This window comes from Bos javanicus, chromosome 5, assembly GCF_032452875.1.
Source record: "Bos javanicus breed banteng chromosome 5, ARS-OSU_banteng_1.0, whole genome shotgun sequence".
Classification (NCBI taxonomy): Eukaryota; Metazoa; Chordata; class Mammalia; order Artiodactyla; family Bovidae; genus Bos; species Bos javanicus.
This window is the reverse complement of record NC_083872.1, coordinates 113,349,400-113,365,204: the sequence shown is the minus strand read 5'-3', so window position 1 is coordinate 113,365,204 and position 15,805 is coordinate 113,349,400. Positions and strand designations below refer to the sequence as shown.

The 15,805-nt window shown below is 60.5% G+C and overlaps 1 protein-coding gene across 2 annotated transcripts; it reads left to right on the top strand.

Moving 5' to 3' along the window:
* Positions 1–2,969: 2,969 nt before the first annotated feature.
* Positions 2,970–10,374, top strand: TNFRSF13C (TNF receptor superfamily member 13C). 2 transcript variants are annotated; one of them, XM_061418682.1, is made up of 3 exons: positions 2,970–8,559; positions 8,931–9,191; positions 9,715–10,374. In XM_061418682.1, exons 1-3 carry the CDS (start codon positions 8,226–8,228, stop codon positions 9,894–9,896), a joined length of 777 nt encoding a protein of 258 aa, XP_061274666.1. In that variant the 5' UTR covers positions 2,970–8,225; the 3' UTR covers positions 9,897–10,374. The 2 variants fall into 2 exon arrangements, with proteins under 2 accessions (XP_061274666.1, XP_061274665.1); XM_061418681.1 differs by having other exon boundaries at positions 8,928–9,191.
* Positions 10,375–15,805: the final 5,431 nt, after the last annotated feature.

Sequence of the window (15,805 nt, the reverse complement as noted above, 5' to 3'; positions counted from 1 at the left end):
CTTGAGTGAGAGAGCCTGACCGAGGGCGGGTTTCTGGGCTGGCCGTGAGAGACTGTGTGAAGACGGCCGCTTTCCTTCTTCTCGGGGTCTAATTAGAATCTGTGGCCATGCTGAATGAGGCTGCAGAAACCCTGGCAGCCAGGTGTGAGCTGCAGCCGTGCCCCTGTGGCCAGCTGGACGCTCCCGTGGGAGCTTGGGTGAGGAGGAGGTCTGGTGGGAGAGGAAGAGAGCTAGGTCCTGGTTTCCTTGGAGCATGCCAGTGCCCTCCCAGCCCCCCTCCATCCTCAGGCCTCAGGACGGGCCCTGCTTGATGCCCTGGGCAGTGCCAACGCCGCAGGGCCTCTGTTTTGATGTCGCCATGGCAGCCGCAGCTCACGCACTTCACTGACGGATGGGCCAACCTGAACCTCGGTGCAGGAGTCATGAGGGTGGGACCCACCTTTCTCCTCTCCCTGGGCTCCTCTCCACCCCTGTGCTTGCTCAGTAAAGTTTGCCGAGGCCTGGCTGGTCTTCCAGGCACCCCCCCATCGAGAACCTCAGCTGCGGTGATTTCGGTTCAGGTCTCAGACGTCACCCCGACCTCCGCAGAGCTTCATGCTTTACCGAGCGCTTCTCACAGTCGCTCCTGCCACCCGCCCTCCCCGCAGACCTGTGTGAAGTTGACAGTGTTTCCCCATTTTACATTTAACGAAACCGAGACTGTTGTCATCAGAGGCATACCCACAGCCACACAGGTAATCGAAGGCAGAGCCCAGCCCTGGGCCCAGTGCTCTGCTTTTTCTCTCTGGTTGTTCTCTTGTGCGCCCAATCATTGAACAGAGGTGTGGTCATGTCTACTGGGCAGTGAGAACCCAGAAATGGTGGACACGCGGGCCTTGTGCCAGAGAAAGCGCCCTGAAGAGCCATTCCCACCTGCTGGGGCCCGTTAGCACAGGGGCGGGCAGGCCTCGTGGAGGGGAGGGCGGGGAGCAGGGTAGGAGCCTGGGGCTCCAGCCCAGAACTCCCTCCGCATCTGGGGAGGGAGGCCCCCTTCTGTGCCGAGGTGGGGAGTGGGTCTCCGCGGGGATGGACAGGATCAGCTGAGGCTCAGGAGGTCAGCTTCCCAGAAGGACCTGGGGTCCTAGAAACCAGCCTTGTCTTCAGCCCCTCGGAGCCTGGGCCATAAAGGTTGGGGCCCCGCAGGGCTGCTGGAGGGGAGCGGAGGGTGACGGGCCGAGGTGTCCAAGCAGGAGCGAGCAGGGGTGTGGGTACGCCCTGCCTGCCACATCTGGGATGGAGTCAAATAGGGTCCTCCATACCCCCTCCCCGCCCCCAGCCAACACGGGGCTCTCTCTCCCTCTCTCTCTCTCTGGTGCCTGTGCCACATTTTCTTCGCCACCTGGTGCCATTTAACAAGAGAAATGGCATCACATTTTCCAGCCGAGGACCTGGGAGCCTTCCAAATGCTGGGGGAGCTCCATGCTGTCAAGGCTCCAGCGAGCTCAGAGGGGGCCCCGGAACCCTGGAACCCTGCCTCTGCCTCACAGCGGAGCTGAGCCCTCAGGCCCGGGAGCCAGCCAGCGAGTGGAGGCCAGCGACCCTGTCTGGGAGCCGGTGTGACGGAGGGAAGTGAAGGAGGGCCTGTATTGACGCCCCTGTGGTGCCCAGCACAGGTGCCTGGTGCCAGGGAGGGAGATGGGAAAGGCTGCCCTTGACTCTCATGCTCGATGTGCCTGCGTTTCCTCGTCTGTAGCTTGGGGTCAGGCTAACTGATGCCTCTCTTCCAACCGCTTGTGAGGACCGAGAGCGAGAAGCTGTGATGTTAAACAAACAAAAAAAACCTCAAAGCTATTCAAAGACCTCAGGCTGGCCACAGTCACAGGCGGTCACGTCGGAGGTGGTTACTGATGGTGGGCATGGACCCCTGGGCAGCAGGTCCAAGGCAGTGGGCAGCCTGAGGCTCCATGCTCCCTGAGAACACAGGGGAGGGAGGGGGGCATCGGGGCCCCACACCACGAGGGTGAGGCATTGAGGCTGCCAGAGGGGCAGGGCACGCTCAGGGGCACAGGTTTCTTTGGGTCTTCAGGCCACCTGGTTGCGGGCAGCCCTCGAGCCCAGGCCCCAGGGTCTCAGGCTCTCTGTAGAAGGCAACCCAGACCCAGGCATCCCGGGCCCGGGCTGACACTATTTCCCCTCCCAGCCCAGGAGGGGGCTCCGAGCCTGGCACCTGCGTCTCTGCCACCCCTCAGCGAGCAGAGGCAGGGGCGGCCTGGGGCTGTGGCTAAGACAGAGCAGCCTGGCCACAGAGGGGAAGTGATGCAGTGGGAAAGGACCCGGCCTTTGCGTCCCACTGCCTCGGGGTCTGCGGCCAACCTGCAGCATGACCTGGGGTGGCTCACTTCCCACCCCCGGGCCCCGCAGCCTGGCGAGGTCCTCGAGAGGCTCAGAGAAACCCAAGGGCCAGGCACCGCACCTGCCAGGGTCTGGCCCTCCACGCCCTCCGCAGATGGTGGCCCCAGGGGTTGCGGGGGGAGTGGTTGGCTGGCTGTGCCCAGGGGTGTGGAGGGTGAGATGAGCGCAGGAGGTGATTGAACTAAAGCCCCGCTGCGGGATGTCCCTCCCCAAACACACCGGGTGCCGGGCCAGGCCTACCTGGAAGGACTCCAGCTCAAAGGGACCCTTTCCAGAAGATGCCTGCTCACCTAACCCCTCCCCCGCCGCCCCCGCCCCGCTCAGTCTCCCCTGGGGCTGCAAGCGTGCAAGCAGAGAATCATTGTGAAAGGACTTCTCACAGACATGGGGCACGGGGCGAGGCCTGGGGAGGCTGAGGGGGTGGGCTGCGGAGCTCGCTGCACCCCGAAGCTGTGAGGCCCAATCGAGTGTGACCCTAGGGATGGGGCTGGGGTCCCTGAACAGCTGCTCTGGGCGGGACAGCGCGTGGCCATCCCTGGTGCCCGTGACCTGTGGTGTCGGGGGGGGGGGCGGTGCCAGAGACATCTGGGGGGGCCTCTGCAGCTAACATGTAGCGGGTGCTTGGTCTGACTGGGTAGCAGCCTTGCCCGGCCAGGCTGAGAGGGGACCCCAGCTCTCGGTCCTCCTCTGTGCTGGACTAGACCCCCCACCCCCGCCCACCGCCGATGTCATCAACCGGCAGAAGTGCTATGGAGGGGCGGTGGCAGGAAGGCTTAGGGCCCGGGGCTGCCTGGCTCATCCCTCCTCCTGAGCTTGCTTTGTTCTCTGCAAAGGATCTCGAGGCCACCACCTCCCCCACAGGTCAAGGCAGGGGGCACAGGGCCAGGCCACGGTGGGCATGCACGCCGCCGTCTCCCTGGTTGCTGCGGCCCGTTGGTCCCCGGGCCTCGCCCGCTCCTCCCCAGACATCCTCAGGGTCACTCGGACCTCTGTCCTCCTGTTCCAAGGTCGCCAAGGCTCCGGCCCTCCCGGCCGCCCTGCGCTCCTGACATTTCCTCCCTAGCATGTCTCACCTCCTCGCCTCCTCTGTGGTCTCACTGTTGGGTCTGTGTCTCTGTGGTTCCCTGCTATTGCCCCAGAACCTAGAACACTGCTTGACCCATGGTACATCCCCGGTCCCTCCTGGGTGGTGCCCTGAATGAGGCCTGGGGACAGCTGGCCCCTTGGGTGGTGGTCCTGCTCCCCGTCTGCCCCACCCGCCAAGTCTCAGCATCTCTGTCCACCTTATGTACCTGTAGGCCTGGCCCCAGAGGGTGCGGGCCTCCTCTCCCTGTGAGGCTGAGGGGCCGGGTCTCCTTTCGGACCTCACATGGAGGCCCACACCCCCCAGCCTGGGGCCAGGCTGAGAGATCTGCTGGGGCTGCACGTGTGTGATTGGTAGCGGGGGGAGGGATGGGGCCTTGAGGATAGGCAGAGGAGCCTGGGAGCCTGGGCGAGGACTTCCTAACTGCTTCCTGGACAGGCAGCCTCAGGGAGCACTCCCACCTCTGTCCCTCTGTTCCAAGGTCTCACCTTGTGTAACTTGGATTCAAGGGGAGAGGGGTCCCAGGGACCTCTGGCCTCACCAGGACTTTGAGCTGACCTCCCTGCCTCTCCCAACACTTCCCCATGTCCAGAGGCCCCACATCACACCCTTCCCATTCTCCCTGGTGGGAAAGGAGACTTTCTGGCAGTGTCTTGGATGTCAGAGCTAAAATGACATCTGTTGGCCAAAAGTTTGAACTAAACTTTTTAGCCAACCCAATACATGAGAAAAGCAAAGGAGGGCTTTCCCTGAAGGCACAGTGGATAGGAATCCCCACGTCAAGGCAAGAGACATGGGTTCAATCCCTGGTCCAGGAAGATTCTACACGCCAAGGAGTAACTAAGCCTGAGTCCCACAAGTACTGAGCCCTTGCTCCACAAGAAAGAGAAGCCGCCGCAGTGAGAAGCCCGCATACCGCAACTAGAGGAAGCCTCTCACAGTAGAGAAGACCTGGTGCAGCCCCAAAATAAAGAAAGGTAAAGGGAATCTCGACTCTGGGGGCCCTGGCCGCTGTGACAAAATGAGATGGAGTGAGACAGAATTCCCCGGTGGTCCAGTGGTTAGGGCTCCACGCCTTCACTGCCAGGACCTAGATTGGATCCCGGGTCAGAAAACTAAGACCTTGCATGTTATGTGGTTTGGCCCCAAAAAAGAAGATGACACGAGAGAGCCAACACAAGCACTCAGACCGACAGGCCATCACAGCCCGTGGCCCCTCTCTCTATGAAACACAAAACTTGATTGTACACGAGAATGTAAAGGCATAAAAATAACACTGGGATGAAAGGCTTCAACAAAGTGAAAACACACCCCCTCTGGGGAGCGGCAGAGAAATGCCCCTTCTTACTCATCGACTTCGGTATTGTATGAGGGTTTTTTTCATGAGAACATGTTCAGATATTAGTCACAAAATTACAAATAAAACTAATTTTTAAGTAAAGAACACAGGCATCCCAGGTCTCAGAGCACTTTCACATCCAGATCTGGGGGCTGGGCCTCTCTGCCCCTGGGGCCTCCCCTCTCCACACCCCTGACACTGAGCTTATCCACCAGGCAGAATGTCCTCACTTCCCCACCCTGTCCTTGAGGCTTGAAGGGCACAGGCCACACTTCATGCTCAGCTGGACACAGACCCCAGCCAGAGCCGCACCCCCTTCCAACCCCCGTAGGTGCAGGGTCATCCCTCTGCCCCTCACAGTCCCTATTTCCCCATCTGAAAAAAAATGACATCATGATAGCACCTGTGTCAGAACCATGGGGAGGGTGTTTTGGGGGGTATTTTGGGGGACAGATCAAAGGAGACTCTGTTTTCCCTGACAGATTCAAATTAATCATTAAAAAAAAAAAACTCGGTGAATTAAAACTTGAGAACACTAATACATTCAATTAGAAGGGTTTTTCAGCAACAAAGTCCCTAATTTTCTACTTGTGCATACATAGAGTAATGATACCAAGTTAAAGTAAAAACTGTCAAGAGCACAGGGGACATTTGCTTGAACCACATTTGATTTTAGAAACTTAACCCTCCCTCTTGGTCAAATCTCACAGTTAAAAAGTGATACAGATGGTGAATTTTAAAAAGTAATAAATTGACTTCAGAGGATATGAAAAAATACATTGAGGAATAAACTTCTACCATATGGTCTGATGGTGAAATTTCTCTTTTTTTTTTTTTTTGGCAGCACATAGCATGTAGGATCTTAGTTCCCTAACCAGAAATTCAACCCCGTGCCCCCTACAGTGGAAGCTCAGAGTCTCAACCACTGGCCTACCAGGAAAGTCCCGAAATTTCTTAACCCCTAAGTCATCCAAACAGAGATTCAAGGTCTCCCGGCTTCCCTATTTAGGAAGCAAAAGTGAAAAGGTTTGGAGTCAGGCCCCTGCGGGCACGCAGGAGGCGCCCGGGAAGCCTGTGTGTCCAGTGAGGACCTCTTTCCTTCCAGGAGGCCTGCGCCACCAGGCGCCACTCTCCCCGAATGGCCCGAGGCCCTGCCGGTCACCTCCTCTGCTCTCCGCCAGGGTCAGAGCGGCCGCAGGAAGACAGAGGCCCAGGGCCGCCCGTGCAGGTGTGGCTTGTGTACACGACCCCAGACCTGGCCCTCCCATCCCCCAGGCATAGGTTCTCCCCCAGGTTCCTGAGACTCAGCTCCCCCTGCCCAATTGTCCAGCACCCAGCTTCAAAGAAGGGGCTGCCCAGGTGGCACAGAGGTAAAGAACAAGCCCGCCAAGGCAGGAGACACAAGAGATGCAGGTTCGATCCCTGGGTCAGGAAGAGGCCCTGGATGGAGGAGGGCATGGCAACCCACTCCAGCATTCTTGCCTGGGAAATTCCAAGGACGGAGGAGCCTGGCAGGCTACAGTCCATGGGGTCGCCAAGAGCACGCACACACAGAGGTTAGAAGAGATGCCCAATGCTATTAAGGGCTCGGCTGTCCACAGCTAACAGGTAAGAGCGGCATCAGTAGTGATGGGGTGGGGAGGGGGACCCAGTCTTCTTGTCTTGCCCCCGCCCCTCTGCCCTCTAGGAGGGCCTGCCCTGCCCTGGCTCCTGTGCAGGCTCCTGGCTCCCCCACCCGCTCAACACACACCCACACTCACACCCACACCCCCACCCCAGACCCACTTCTCCTTTGCAGTTGCCCCACCGCCTACACCTTCCTGCCACAGAGTTGCTGGCCCATGGGCAGGGGACTGAGAGGCAGTGGGCCCCGGGCTCCTGCAGGCCGGCTGTCTCAGGGTTTCCAGAGCAAGCAACCTGGGGGGGGCCTAGCCCTGCTCCCCTCGTTCCATCACGTCCCTCTTTCCTCTGAAACAACTGCTGGCTCATTCCCCGGCCCTGGGCTGTGGTGCCAGCCTCCTTGCTGCGCTGCCCACCCTGGCCAGGCTGCAGCTGCACAGCAGCAGGCAGAGGGTCCCGTCGAAGGCACAGCTCAGAGAATCCCACCCACTCTAGTACCTCCTGGGGCTCCTCACTCCCCCAGGGCCTGCGGGGCGAGGCCTGGCCCTGCCCATCCGCAGCCTTGGACCCCCAAGGCAGCAGCCAAGCCGGTCCCCAGGGCAAGCTTCCCCTTGCCCCTCTCTTGCTTGTGAACTTGTCCGTCCCACCTTCTGTCTGGAAGGTTTCCCTCCTGCTTCAGCCGCTAAAGATCTAGTCCTGGCCCTGAGCCCCCTCCCTGCCCCCTGGACAGTTACTCTTTCCTCTGTGCACCTCCAGCCCTGAGTGCTTCGGGGTCTGGTAGGCCCACCACGAGGGCACCAAGTCCATGCTCCTTCCTGAGGCTTTCTGCTAGCCCTGGCCCCCCGCCGCTCCAAGTAGGGGGTCCAGCATCTGTCCAGGAAGGCCAAGGGGGCTTGTGTGTCTGCCTGAGATTCGGTCCGAGAGACACAGGTGAGAGTCAGGTGGGGCTGCCCCAAACACAAGAGACAGACAGGAGGAGCCTCGATGAGACACAAGGGTGAGCAGCCTGAACACACACAGCCCTGGGAAAAAGAAGTCAAGGTGGGTGGGCTGCCTACCGCCTGCTGGGCCTTGGTCTGTCTATCTATTTATTGGTTGGTCTGAGTCTTCCTCTTGCTTGAGAGCTAGAGACTGAGCTCCCTGGACCACCCTATCTACGCACTCCATTCCAGCCAGTGTTTAACAGGCAGGTCTGACTGGGACACTTCCTGCTGAAAGCTCTCCATGGCTCCCCAGTGCCCTTGCAGCCAGAGTCTTGGCTTCTCTCAGTCAAAGACCCAGCCCCGCCCTCTGGTCCCAGCACTACCTGGCCTTTGGATTTGGCGGAAGGCCTTTGTTTAACTGCCTGCTCCAGTGGACCTCACTCCATCTAGCAAACACCTGCTCGTTCTGTCCATAAAGTTGCCCTGTCCATGAACTTTCCCTGTCCCCTCCATGGGGATCACCTTCAGTGATGCTGTGGCGGAGAGGCACTGCCTCCCCCATTGCCACCTCCTGGTGTGGGAGTCCCCCAGGGGGCCTGGGACAATGTGGGCACCCCGGTTGTGTTTGACAAACTGACCAGCGCTGCCTGAGAAGGACAGGAGGGCTCCCTGAAGGAGGAGGCAGGAAGGGGAAGAGGACTGGAGAGGATGGCCTGGGACTACAGGCTGGCCTTGGGGACGCCACCCCAGAGCTCTGTGTCCTGCTTAAGGGGCCCATCTCTGTGCCCCAAGATCAAGCCCCTGGGTCTCAGTCCCAGCCTGATTTCAGCACCCAGAATAGGGCCCGCCCCATGGCTGTCTAGGGGTGATGGTTGAATGGAGAAACCACAGAGGGTCTGGGGTGCTGGTCCACGGGCTAAGAGTGGTCCCACTCCAGCAGGCAGGAGGGCGGGCTGGGGCGGGGTGGGTGGCGCCCCGCCCGGTTTCCTCCCCGCGGGGCAGCAGAGCCCAGACTTGGTCCCGGCGGCGGCGGGGGTGCGCGCAGAAGGCTAGAGGCTCTGGCAGCATGCAGCGAGGGCGGAGAAGCCTGCGGGGCAAGGACCGGCCGGCACCCACGCAGTGCCTGCAGACCCAGTGCTTCGACCCGCTGGTCCGCAACTGTGTGGCCTGCAGTCTCCTCCGGACGACGGGGCCTAGACTGGGTAAGAGTCGAGCCGCGCCGACGCATGGCGCGCGCGCACGGGGCAGCCCTGGAGCGGGAAGGAGGGTGATGCTCGGAGTCGCAGGCATGCCCTCCCCACCCACCCGCCGCCGCCCTGTCCCAGGACGTGGGGAGGGGGCGGGGGCCTCGGGTTAACTGGCAAGGTGGGGTGGGGAATGTGAGCCGGGGGCCTGGAGGGGGCCCAGCCGTCGGCGCGTGGCCCTCACGGCCCCCTCTCGCCCCCTCGGCCTGCGCTGCCCCGCCCGGCCGTCCCCCTCTTCCGCGGCCCAGCCTCACCTTCCTCCGGCCCTCCCCCTCCCCACACCCCCCTTCCCTCCGCCCCCTGCTCCCCCTGCCCGTCCCCTCCAGCAGGCGACCCGAGCAGCCTGGCGCCCGGGACGGCGCTGCAGCCGCAGGAGTCGGCGGGCCCGGGGACCCCCGCGGAGGCCGAAGCGGCGCTGCCGCTCCCTGCGCTGCTCTTCGGAGCCCCCGCGCTGCTGGGCCTTGCGCTGGCCCTGGCCCTGCTCGGGCTGGTGACCTGGAAGCGCCGGCGGCGGCAGCCGGGCGCGGCGGTGGTCCCCGAGGCTCCGGAGGCCGCGGAGGTCCCGGAGGCCCCGGACGGAGGCCCAGACAGTAAGTTCCTCGTCTAGGGGACTGGAGAGGGTTGGGGGCCGTCGGAGGGGAGGCATGGCCCTTGAGGGGTCCGAGGAGGGGTGGGTGAAGGGGTAGGGATGGTGTGAAGGAGGCAAGGCCGAATGGAGAGAAATAGTCCGGCCAGAGACCCCAGTCCAGGCGAGGGACACAGCTCTAATGTCCCAGACCTGTGTGAGGAAGAAACCCAAGGCTGGGGAGCCCAGTTGAGGGTTGGGGGGGGAGTGGCCTATCCTACCCTCTCTCTGGGACAGCCAGACTGGTTCCCACCTCTCCTTGCCCTCTGTCAGCACTGGCATTTTGCCAACCAGCTCTAGAAACTTCCCGTCCTGAGGGCCCATCACGTGCCACCCCACCCCATCCCACCAGTGGGGCTTTATCAACTGACTTCTCTCCCATCAGTCAGAGGGCTGTCCCACCAGGGAGGCTTCTAGAACAGTGGGTGGGGACGGTTGCGAGCCAATCCTGACCCTGCACCACCCGCAACCCCCCACCCCCACCCCAGAGTCCCTGGATGTTGACACCACACTCTCCCCCGGAACCCTGGATGCCACGGCTCCCATCTGGCTTCTGCCCAGTGAAGACCCAGCGGCCACCCCACCTACCCACAGCGTCCCTGTGCCGGCCACAGAACTGGGTTCCACTGAGCTGGTGACCACCAAGACTGCCGGGCCTGAGCTACAGTAGCCACCGAGGAGGGCAGGAGGTGGCCCCCACCCTCTCTATGGGCCACCAGCCGGACTTGGAGGCCGAATTCAGTTCTTCACTCCGGTGCCCACTGTCCCTTCTGGGAGCCCACCTGCTCCCCAGCTAACCCTGCAGAGCTACAGGCACCCGGACCACAGGGTTTGGACTGCATGGCATTGTACCGCATGTTAGCATTGGCTTAAACTCAGACTGGGCTGCCCAGGTGGCGCTAGCGGTAAAGAATCTAATGCAGGAGACATTAAGGAGGCGGGTTTGATCCCTGGGTTGGGAAGATCCCCTGGAGGAGGAAATGGCAACCCACTCCAGTACTCTTGCCTGGAGAATCCCATGGACAGAGGAGCCTGGTGGGTTACATTCCATGGGGTCGCAAAGAGTCGGACACAACTGAGAGACTGATCTGATCTGAGTGAGCACAAATACACAAAATAAACTCATACCATCTGTCCTAGTCCTCAAAGGTCATGGCTGAGCTCTGTGCTTTTTGAGTGGTTGGGATACTCTGAGTAGAGTTTTCCTTTAAGCTTGGGGAAACCACCATAAACCAGAATGAATCTAGGAAAGCACTGAGTAGGAGGATGCTTAATTTGTACTGGGTTGTATTTAATACTTGCTCTCGGAGCTGTCCCGCTTTTAAACCGATGCAAATGGCAGCAGTGAGTAACCAACTGACCGGTTTGCTTTGGGATTTAGAACAAGATGGGTTTAAGAAATAGCCTGAATTGTGCTGGTTCTTGGGTATCTGTATCCTAGGGTCACCCCTGAGCTTGGCCTATCTGCTAAGATCTGTGATGCCATTTTTGCCCTGGTGGCAGCTTCCAGAGCCCCAGGCTCATGCTTGGGAGGAAGTCTGGAGCCTGTGGGGCTGGACTGCAATTGCACACTGGTGGCATGCTGACAGTGGCATGAGCCCACCTGGAGTGCTAGCGGCCTCCGGGGCACACAGCGCTGTATACAGGGCAGGGCCCAGGACCTGCAGGAGGCGCCTTAGTTAGGAGGCCAGGGCAGGCCTGTGGCCTTGAACCAGCTGGACCTGATGTCCTTTGAGTGCCCTTCGCTCTGTGGCCTGTCCTCCCCAAGTCAGGCATCCACCACCCCAGTGGAACTGTTCCTCTGACCGTGGTGCCCCTGCCCTGGGGCCTGGAATCAAGACCCTCCCTTCCAGTTCTGGACCACGCTGTGCACTCAGTCAGCTACTGGCTTTCCTGCCAAACCTCCTGCGATCAGGAGGGCTAGATCCTCCTGACCTGGACTCTGTCCTGGACTGTGGCCTTGGACTTTGCACAGTTTAGCACCTTTGGAAGGGGCGAGGGATTGGGAAGTCAGAAGACGGTATTCTGAGCACCATGTTGTCCCCTCTGTAGGCTCTTGACCATATTATTTTCTCTTCTTTGGGCCATGCTGCACGCCTTGTGGGATCTTAGTTCCTGACCAGAGATGGAGCCCATGCCCTTGTCAGTGAGAGTTTGGAGTTGTAACCCCTGGACTGCCAGAGGACTCCCACCTTGACCATGCTCTTTTCCATGCATCAGCTCTCTGTCCATCTGTTCCTGACCTGCCCATCAGAGCTGCCCAGTAGACACCTGCCCTTCCAGCCCAGCCCTTTCCCAGCTCAGAAGATAGTCAGTGGCTTGCGCCATTTGGCGCCCCCCAGAACCGGACAGCCACATCTGAGTCTCTTCTCTCCATCCTGAACACATCTCAGATGCTTCCCCCCATCCCCCCAGCCACCAGGTGGCTGAGGTGAGGTCAGGGTGAGGGCTGTAGGCAGGAGGGTCGGGGCAGGCCCAGAATGGGCCCAACTTTCCATTTCTCTGCCTCTCAGAGTTGGGGGAGCCTGAGCTGTTCTCGGCCACCCCCGTCTCCCTCCCCACCTTTGCTACCACAGCCAGGGGGTGGGCCCTGGCGGTGACACAAGTGGGTGCAGCCCCCTGGGGCCCAGACATGCAAACCTCTGGCACCACTGTGTCCCCACTGAACCCCTAGTCCAGTCTCAGTTTCCTTTTCTGAAAAACGGAGGTGGGGGTTGGATGCAAAGCTCTCCTCCTGGCCTGTGGCCCTCCAAGGACTGGAAGGGAACCTAGAGGATCCCCACTCCTCACCTCCAGTATACAGATGAGGACACTGAGTCTCTGTTTCCCGGAAGGAGAGTTGTTGCTTTAAAAAGGCCTTGACCTTTTTTAGAGCCCTTTTGGTCAAACTGCTTTCCTGAAAATCTGGACCAGTTCATGTTTCTGAGCAGGGATTATATGGCTCATTTTGCAGATAGGGAAGAAAAGGCCCAGAGAGGTGGAGGGACCTGGCCCAAGATACAATCAGCAGTGGGGGAGCTGGGCTAGACCTGGGCACCCTCTGGCCAGAAGGTCCCAGGAGCAGACCGGGAGCTGCAGACTCCAGGCATTGGTTCCAGGCTTTGCTCTTTATTTTCATCTCGACTCAAAGATTTCCCTCCTCAACTGGTCTCTTTCTGCAGTAAGAAGGATCCAAGATAGACTGGCAAAGCTGCTGCTTCAGATCGGAACCCAGGGAAGTAGCCCCCCTTCCCCAGCCTGTTTCTGGCTAGATTTTCCTGGTGCAGGGTCAGGTGTCCCCAAGGTCCCCAGGGCCCTGCAGGTGGGGGCGGGGCTGGCTGAAGTCTCAGTTCCTCCTGGGGCTTCCTGCAGGCACCTCTCACTTCCTGCCTGGCAGCCCTGGCTCCTGGCTCAAGGTGGGGGTGGGGAGGCCCAGCTGGTGAGGCCAGGAGGAGGGACGTGACCCCTAACCTCCCTCTGTCTCAGCAGGGATGGTCTCACACAGCCCTTGCCTTTAGAAGCTGTGGCATCTCTTGGGTCCTGTCTGCTACATGCAAAACGGAACCTGCGGGCCAACCAACTGTCCAAGATTAAAGAGGCCATTTGGCAAGTAGGGGCTCCACCTCATGAGTGCCTCTACTGACTTCCTTCCCTGGGATGCAGATACTTTTCTGCCCAGAGCCCCCCAACCCTCAGAAATTCTGCCCCCGCCCCATGTGAGTTTCCTAGAGCTGGCCTGAGGCTCTGGTCTCAGGAGTTACCGCTCCCATCTCCCATTGTCATCTGTTTACTGCCCCCGTTGATCCCAGATCCCAGCATGCCTGTGTTGTGCCAGGACCATGCTGGTCAGTGCCAGGAGGTCAGCCTCAGACCCCGCCATTAGGTCCTACTCCAGTGGGAGAGACAGCGGGACACAACAACAGGACAGGGTGATCCCGGCCAGAGCCAGGGAATGCCCCAAGCAGGTGCGGTGGGGGCACGGAGAAGGGACAGCGGTGTGTTTGTGTGTGATAATTCAGCATTTAGAGTGCTTTGGAGAGTAGGAGATATGCCCTGAGTCCTGCAGAGCTGTCTTGCTGGAACAGAGCAGAGAAAGGGCGTTCCTGGCCCAGGGAGCTGCGTGCAAAGGTGCAGAGAAGTCGGGGCAGGGGAAGGGGCTGGAGACTTTGGGCACACGGCCGCTGAGTGCCAGGTGAGGCTGTCAGAACCTTCCCTGTGGCCACTCCCGCCCGGTGGCACCCAGGGGCACCCACCTCTGGGAGCACGCGCTCCTTCAGCTCCGTTGCTCGGTCTCACCCTTTCTGTCACCTCCAGACCCTTTAGCCCTCCCCTGGGCACAAGGTGGGAGCCCAATCCCATCTTCTCTGTTGTCAGTGACTCAGGCCAAATTCTCCCTTACCGAGAACCGAAATCTGACCTCTCTCCCCTCTCTGCCGGCTCCCCAGCTGCCTGATCCAGACCTGGGGGTGGGGAAGGGGGGTTGCAGGGGGGTGGGTGGTAGGAACAACTGCCCAGGGTCACACGGAGAATCGAGGAGAAGCCAGGAGGACACAGACGCCTGTGTTCTGGCTCGTACTCTTCGGGGGACTCTGCATGGGTTCCCGGGGCCCACCGGGCCTCTTGAGCATCTCTTCACTTCCCTGAGCTGCAGAGAATCTGAGGACCAGCCCCGGGCGTCCTGCATGGATCCAGGACGGTGCCGACGACTCTGGCGCAGGTGAAAGTCTATGTCGGCGGCTCCTGCGGTCAGCGAGACCCGGGGCACCTGGACCGCCTGCGTTCGGGCACCGGAAGGCCGGGCTGCGGGAGGAAGGGGGTGGGGCCAGGGCTAGAGGCGTGACGAGGGCGGGGTCAAGGAGGGAGGTGGGGCCGAGGAACCCCAAGCCTCGGGGTAGCAGGAAAGGGGCGGGGCCAGGAGCTGGTAGAAGGGGTGGGTTCAAGGCCCACCTGCAGGGAAAACGGGAGGTCGTGTAGCAGCAAGGCACCGAGATCACGTGTAGACTCCAAACTCCGGACCGCCGCGCTCACGCGCGGTCCCTGTCCTCAAACGAGGCCCGAGGACCTCGACCCGAGCCGGGAGGGGACCAAATGCAGGGGCTTGGCCCCGACTTTGGGGAGAGATGGCCTCCCCCGCTCTGTCCCCCTCCTCCGGCTCGGCGCTCCGCGCTCGGAGCTGACCTCAGAGCTATGTCCTAGGAACCGGCAGGCTGGCGGGGCAGAGCGCACCTGTCCAGGGTGGAGGCGCGGGATGACCTCCGCCGAACACTGTCCTCTCTGGGTCTGTTTCCGCGCTAAGGTCACGGTGGGCAGCTCCGGACTTGCACCTTGGTTACGTGCACGCGGGTTAGAGAAGGGAAGCTGAGCTCCAGCACCCAGCGCCACCTCCCAACTCCCCCCTCCTCCCCCACCGCTCCCTCGCGACCTCAGGAGCGCGCGCGCGTCCGGTCCCTCCCACAGGCAGCTGGAGCCTGAGTCACGAACTGCCTCTCAGGGAGACAAAGGAGCCTCGGGTCCTCCCCTGCAGACCTCCCCCCCAACGTACATTCTTCGGCATCTGCACTAGCAGGGAATCCATGGTCCCCTGCAACGTCTGCTTCTTGGGTAACCTTCCACCATAGACGAAATGAGAGCAAGATGGGCTTGGCAATGACTCACAGAGGGCACCCACGGTGGAATCACCGTCTTCTTAGCACAGCTGTGGTGGGGGCTCCCAAAAGGCTGCAGGCTCCGATGTTGTTCAACCGGAGACCCGTTGACCTCTCCCTGCAGCCCTGCAGAAGAAGAGCTAGCAGCCCATCTTGCAGATGAGAGATCTGAGGCCCAGAAATGTTCATCGGTCTTATTAGAGCCAGAATTCCAACTCACATAAGTCTGGATCCGAAGTGAAGAATAGATAGGAGTTCTCAGTGTGAGGGGGCTGGAAAGGCATTCCAGAAAGAAACAACGCGTGGGAGGGCCCAGGGCTTCATGGAGGAGTTGATGTGCCAGGTGTTAGGCACTGGCACTGCTGCCAGGCCTCTGGGTCAGGGGCCTCTAGCTGCTTTCTCTGTACTGAACTGGTCAGAAGGTAGGTTTGGGGCACGCAGTGCAGGTTCCAGGCCAGACTCCGGCCCTTCCAGGCTGTGTGCCAGTCACCACAAGTCATTCCCCGTCCCGGGGTCTTGGGTTTCTCTCTAGGAAGGCTGGGCAGACTGGTTACCTACCACCTAGAATCCAGATGCTGAGGCCCAAGCCAGGTTCTTAATGTACGTCCCTGATCTCTCCTCTCAGGACCCTGAGCCCTGCCCAGCCAGACCTGGGCACCAGGCGAGTACTCAACAGGGAGGGTTGTGCACAGGTACATTCACACTGCCACACACACATACACACATGCCCACGTGCAATGAAGGCCCTCACAGCTGTGCCAGCCCCAGACGTGTACACTCTCACTCATGTTCTTGAGCACACTCAGATACACACATACTCCAGATCCCAGCTTTCGGAGCTGGGGGCAGGGCAGGTGCCCTTCATGAATGGCAACTCGGCTCCTCTGCCTGCCCCATGGGGCTTGCTGCAGATGCCAGGGGTTATTTTAAGCCTGGATCAATGGATGACTTTTGG

What these genes read in the sequence shown, in the direction of transcription:
- TNFRSF13C (XM_061418681.1), top strand. Translation starts at nt 8,226, where the DNA reads ATGGTTGAATGGAGAAACCACAGAGGGTCTGGGGTGCTGGTCCACGGG. An exon ending in GACGACGGGGCCTAGACTGG is followed by an intron (nt 8,560 to 8,927) that starts GTAAGAGTCGAG and finishes CGTCCCCTCCAG; the next exon opens with CAGGCGACCCGAGCAGCCTG. An exon ending in CCCGGACGGAGGCCCAGACA is followed by an intron (nt 9,192 to 9,714) that starts GTAAGTTCCTCG and finishes CCCCCACCCCAG; the next exon opens with AGTCCCTGGATGTTGACACC.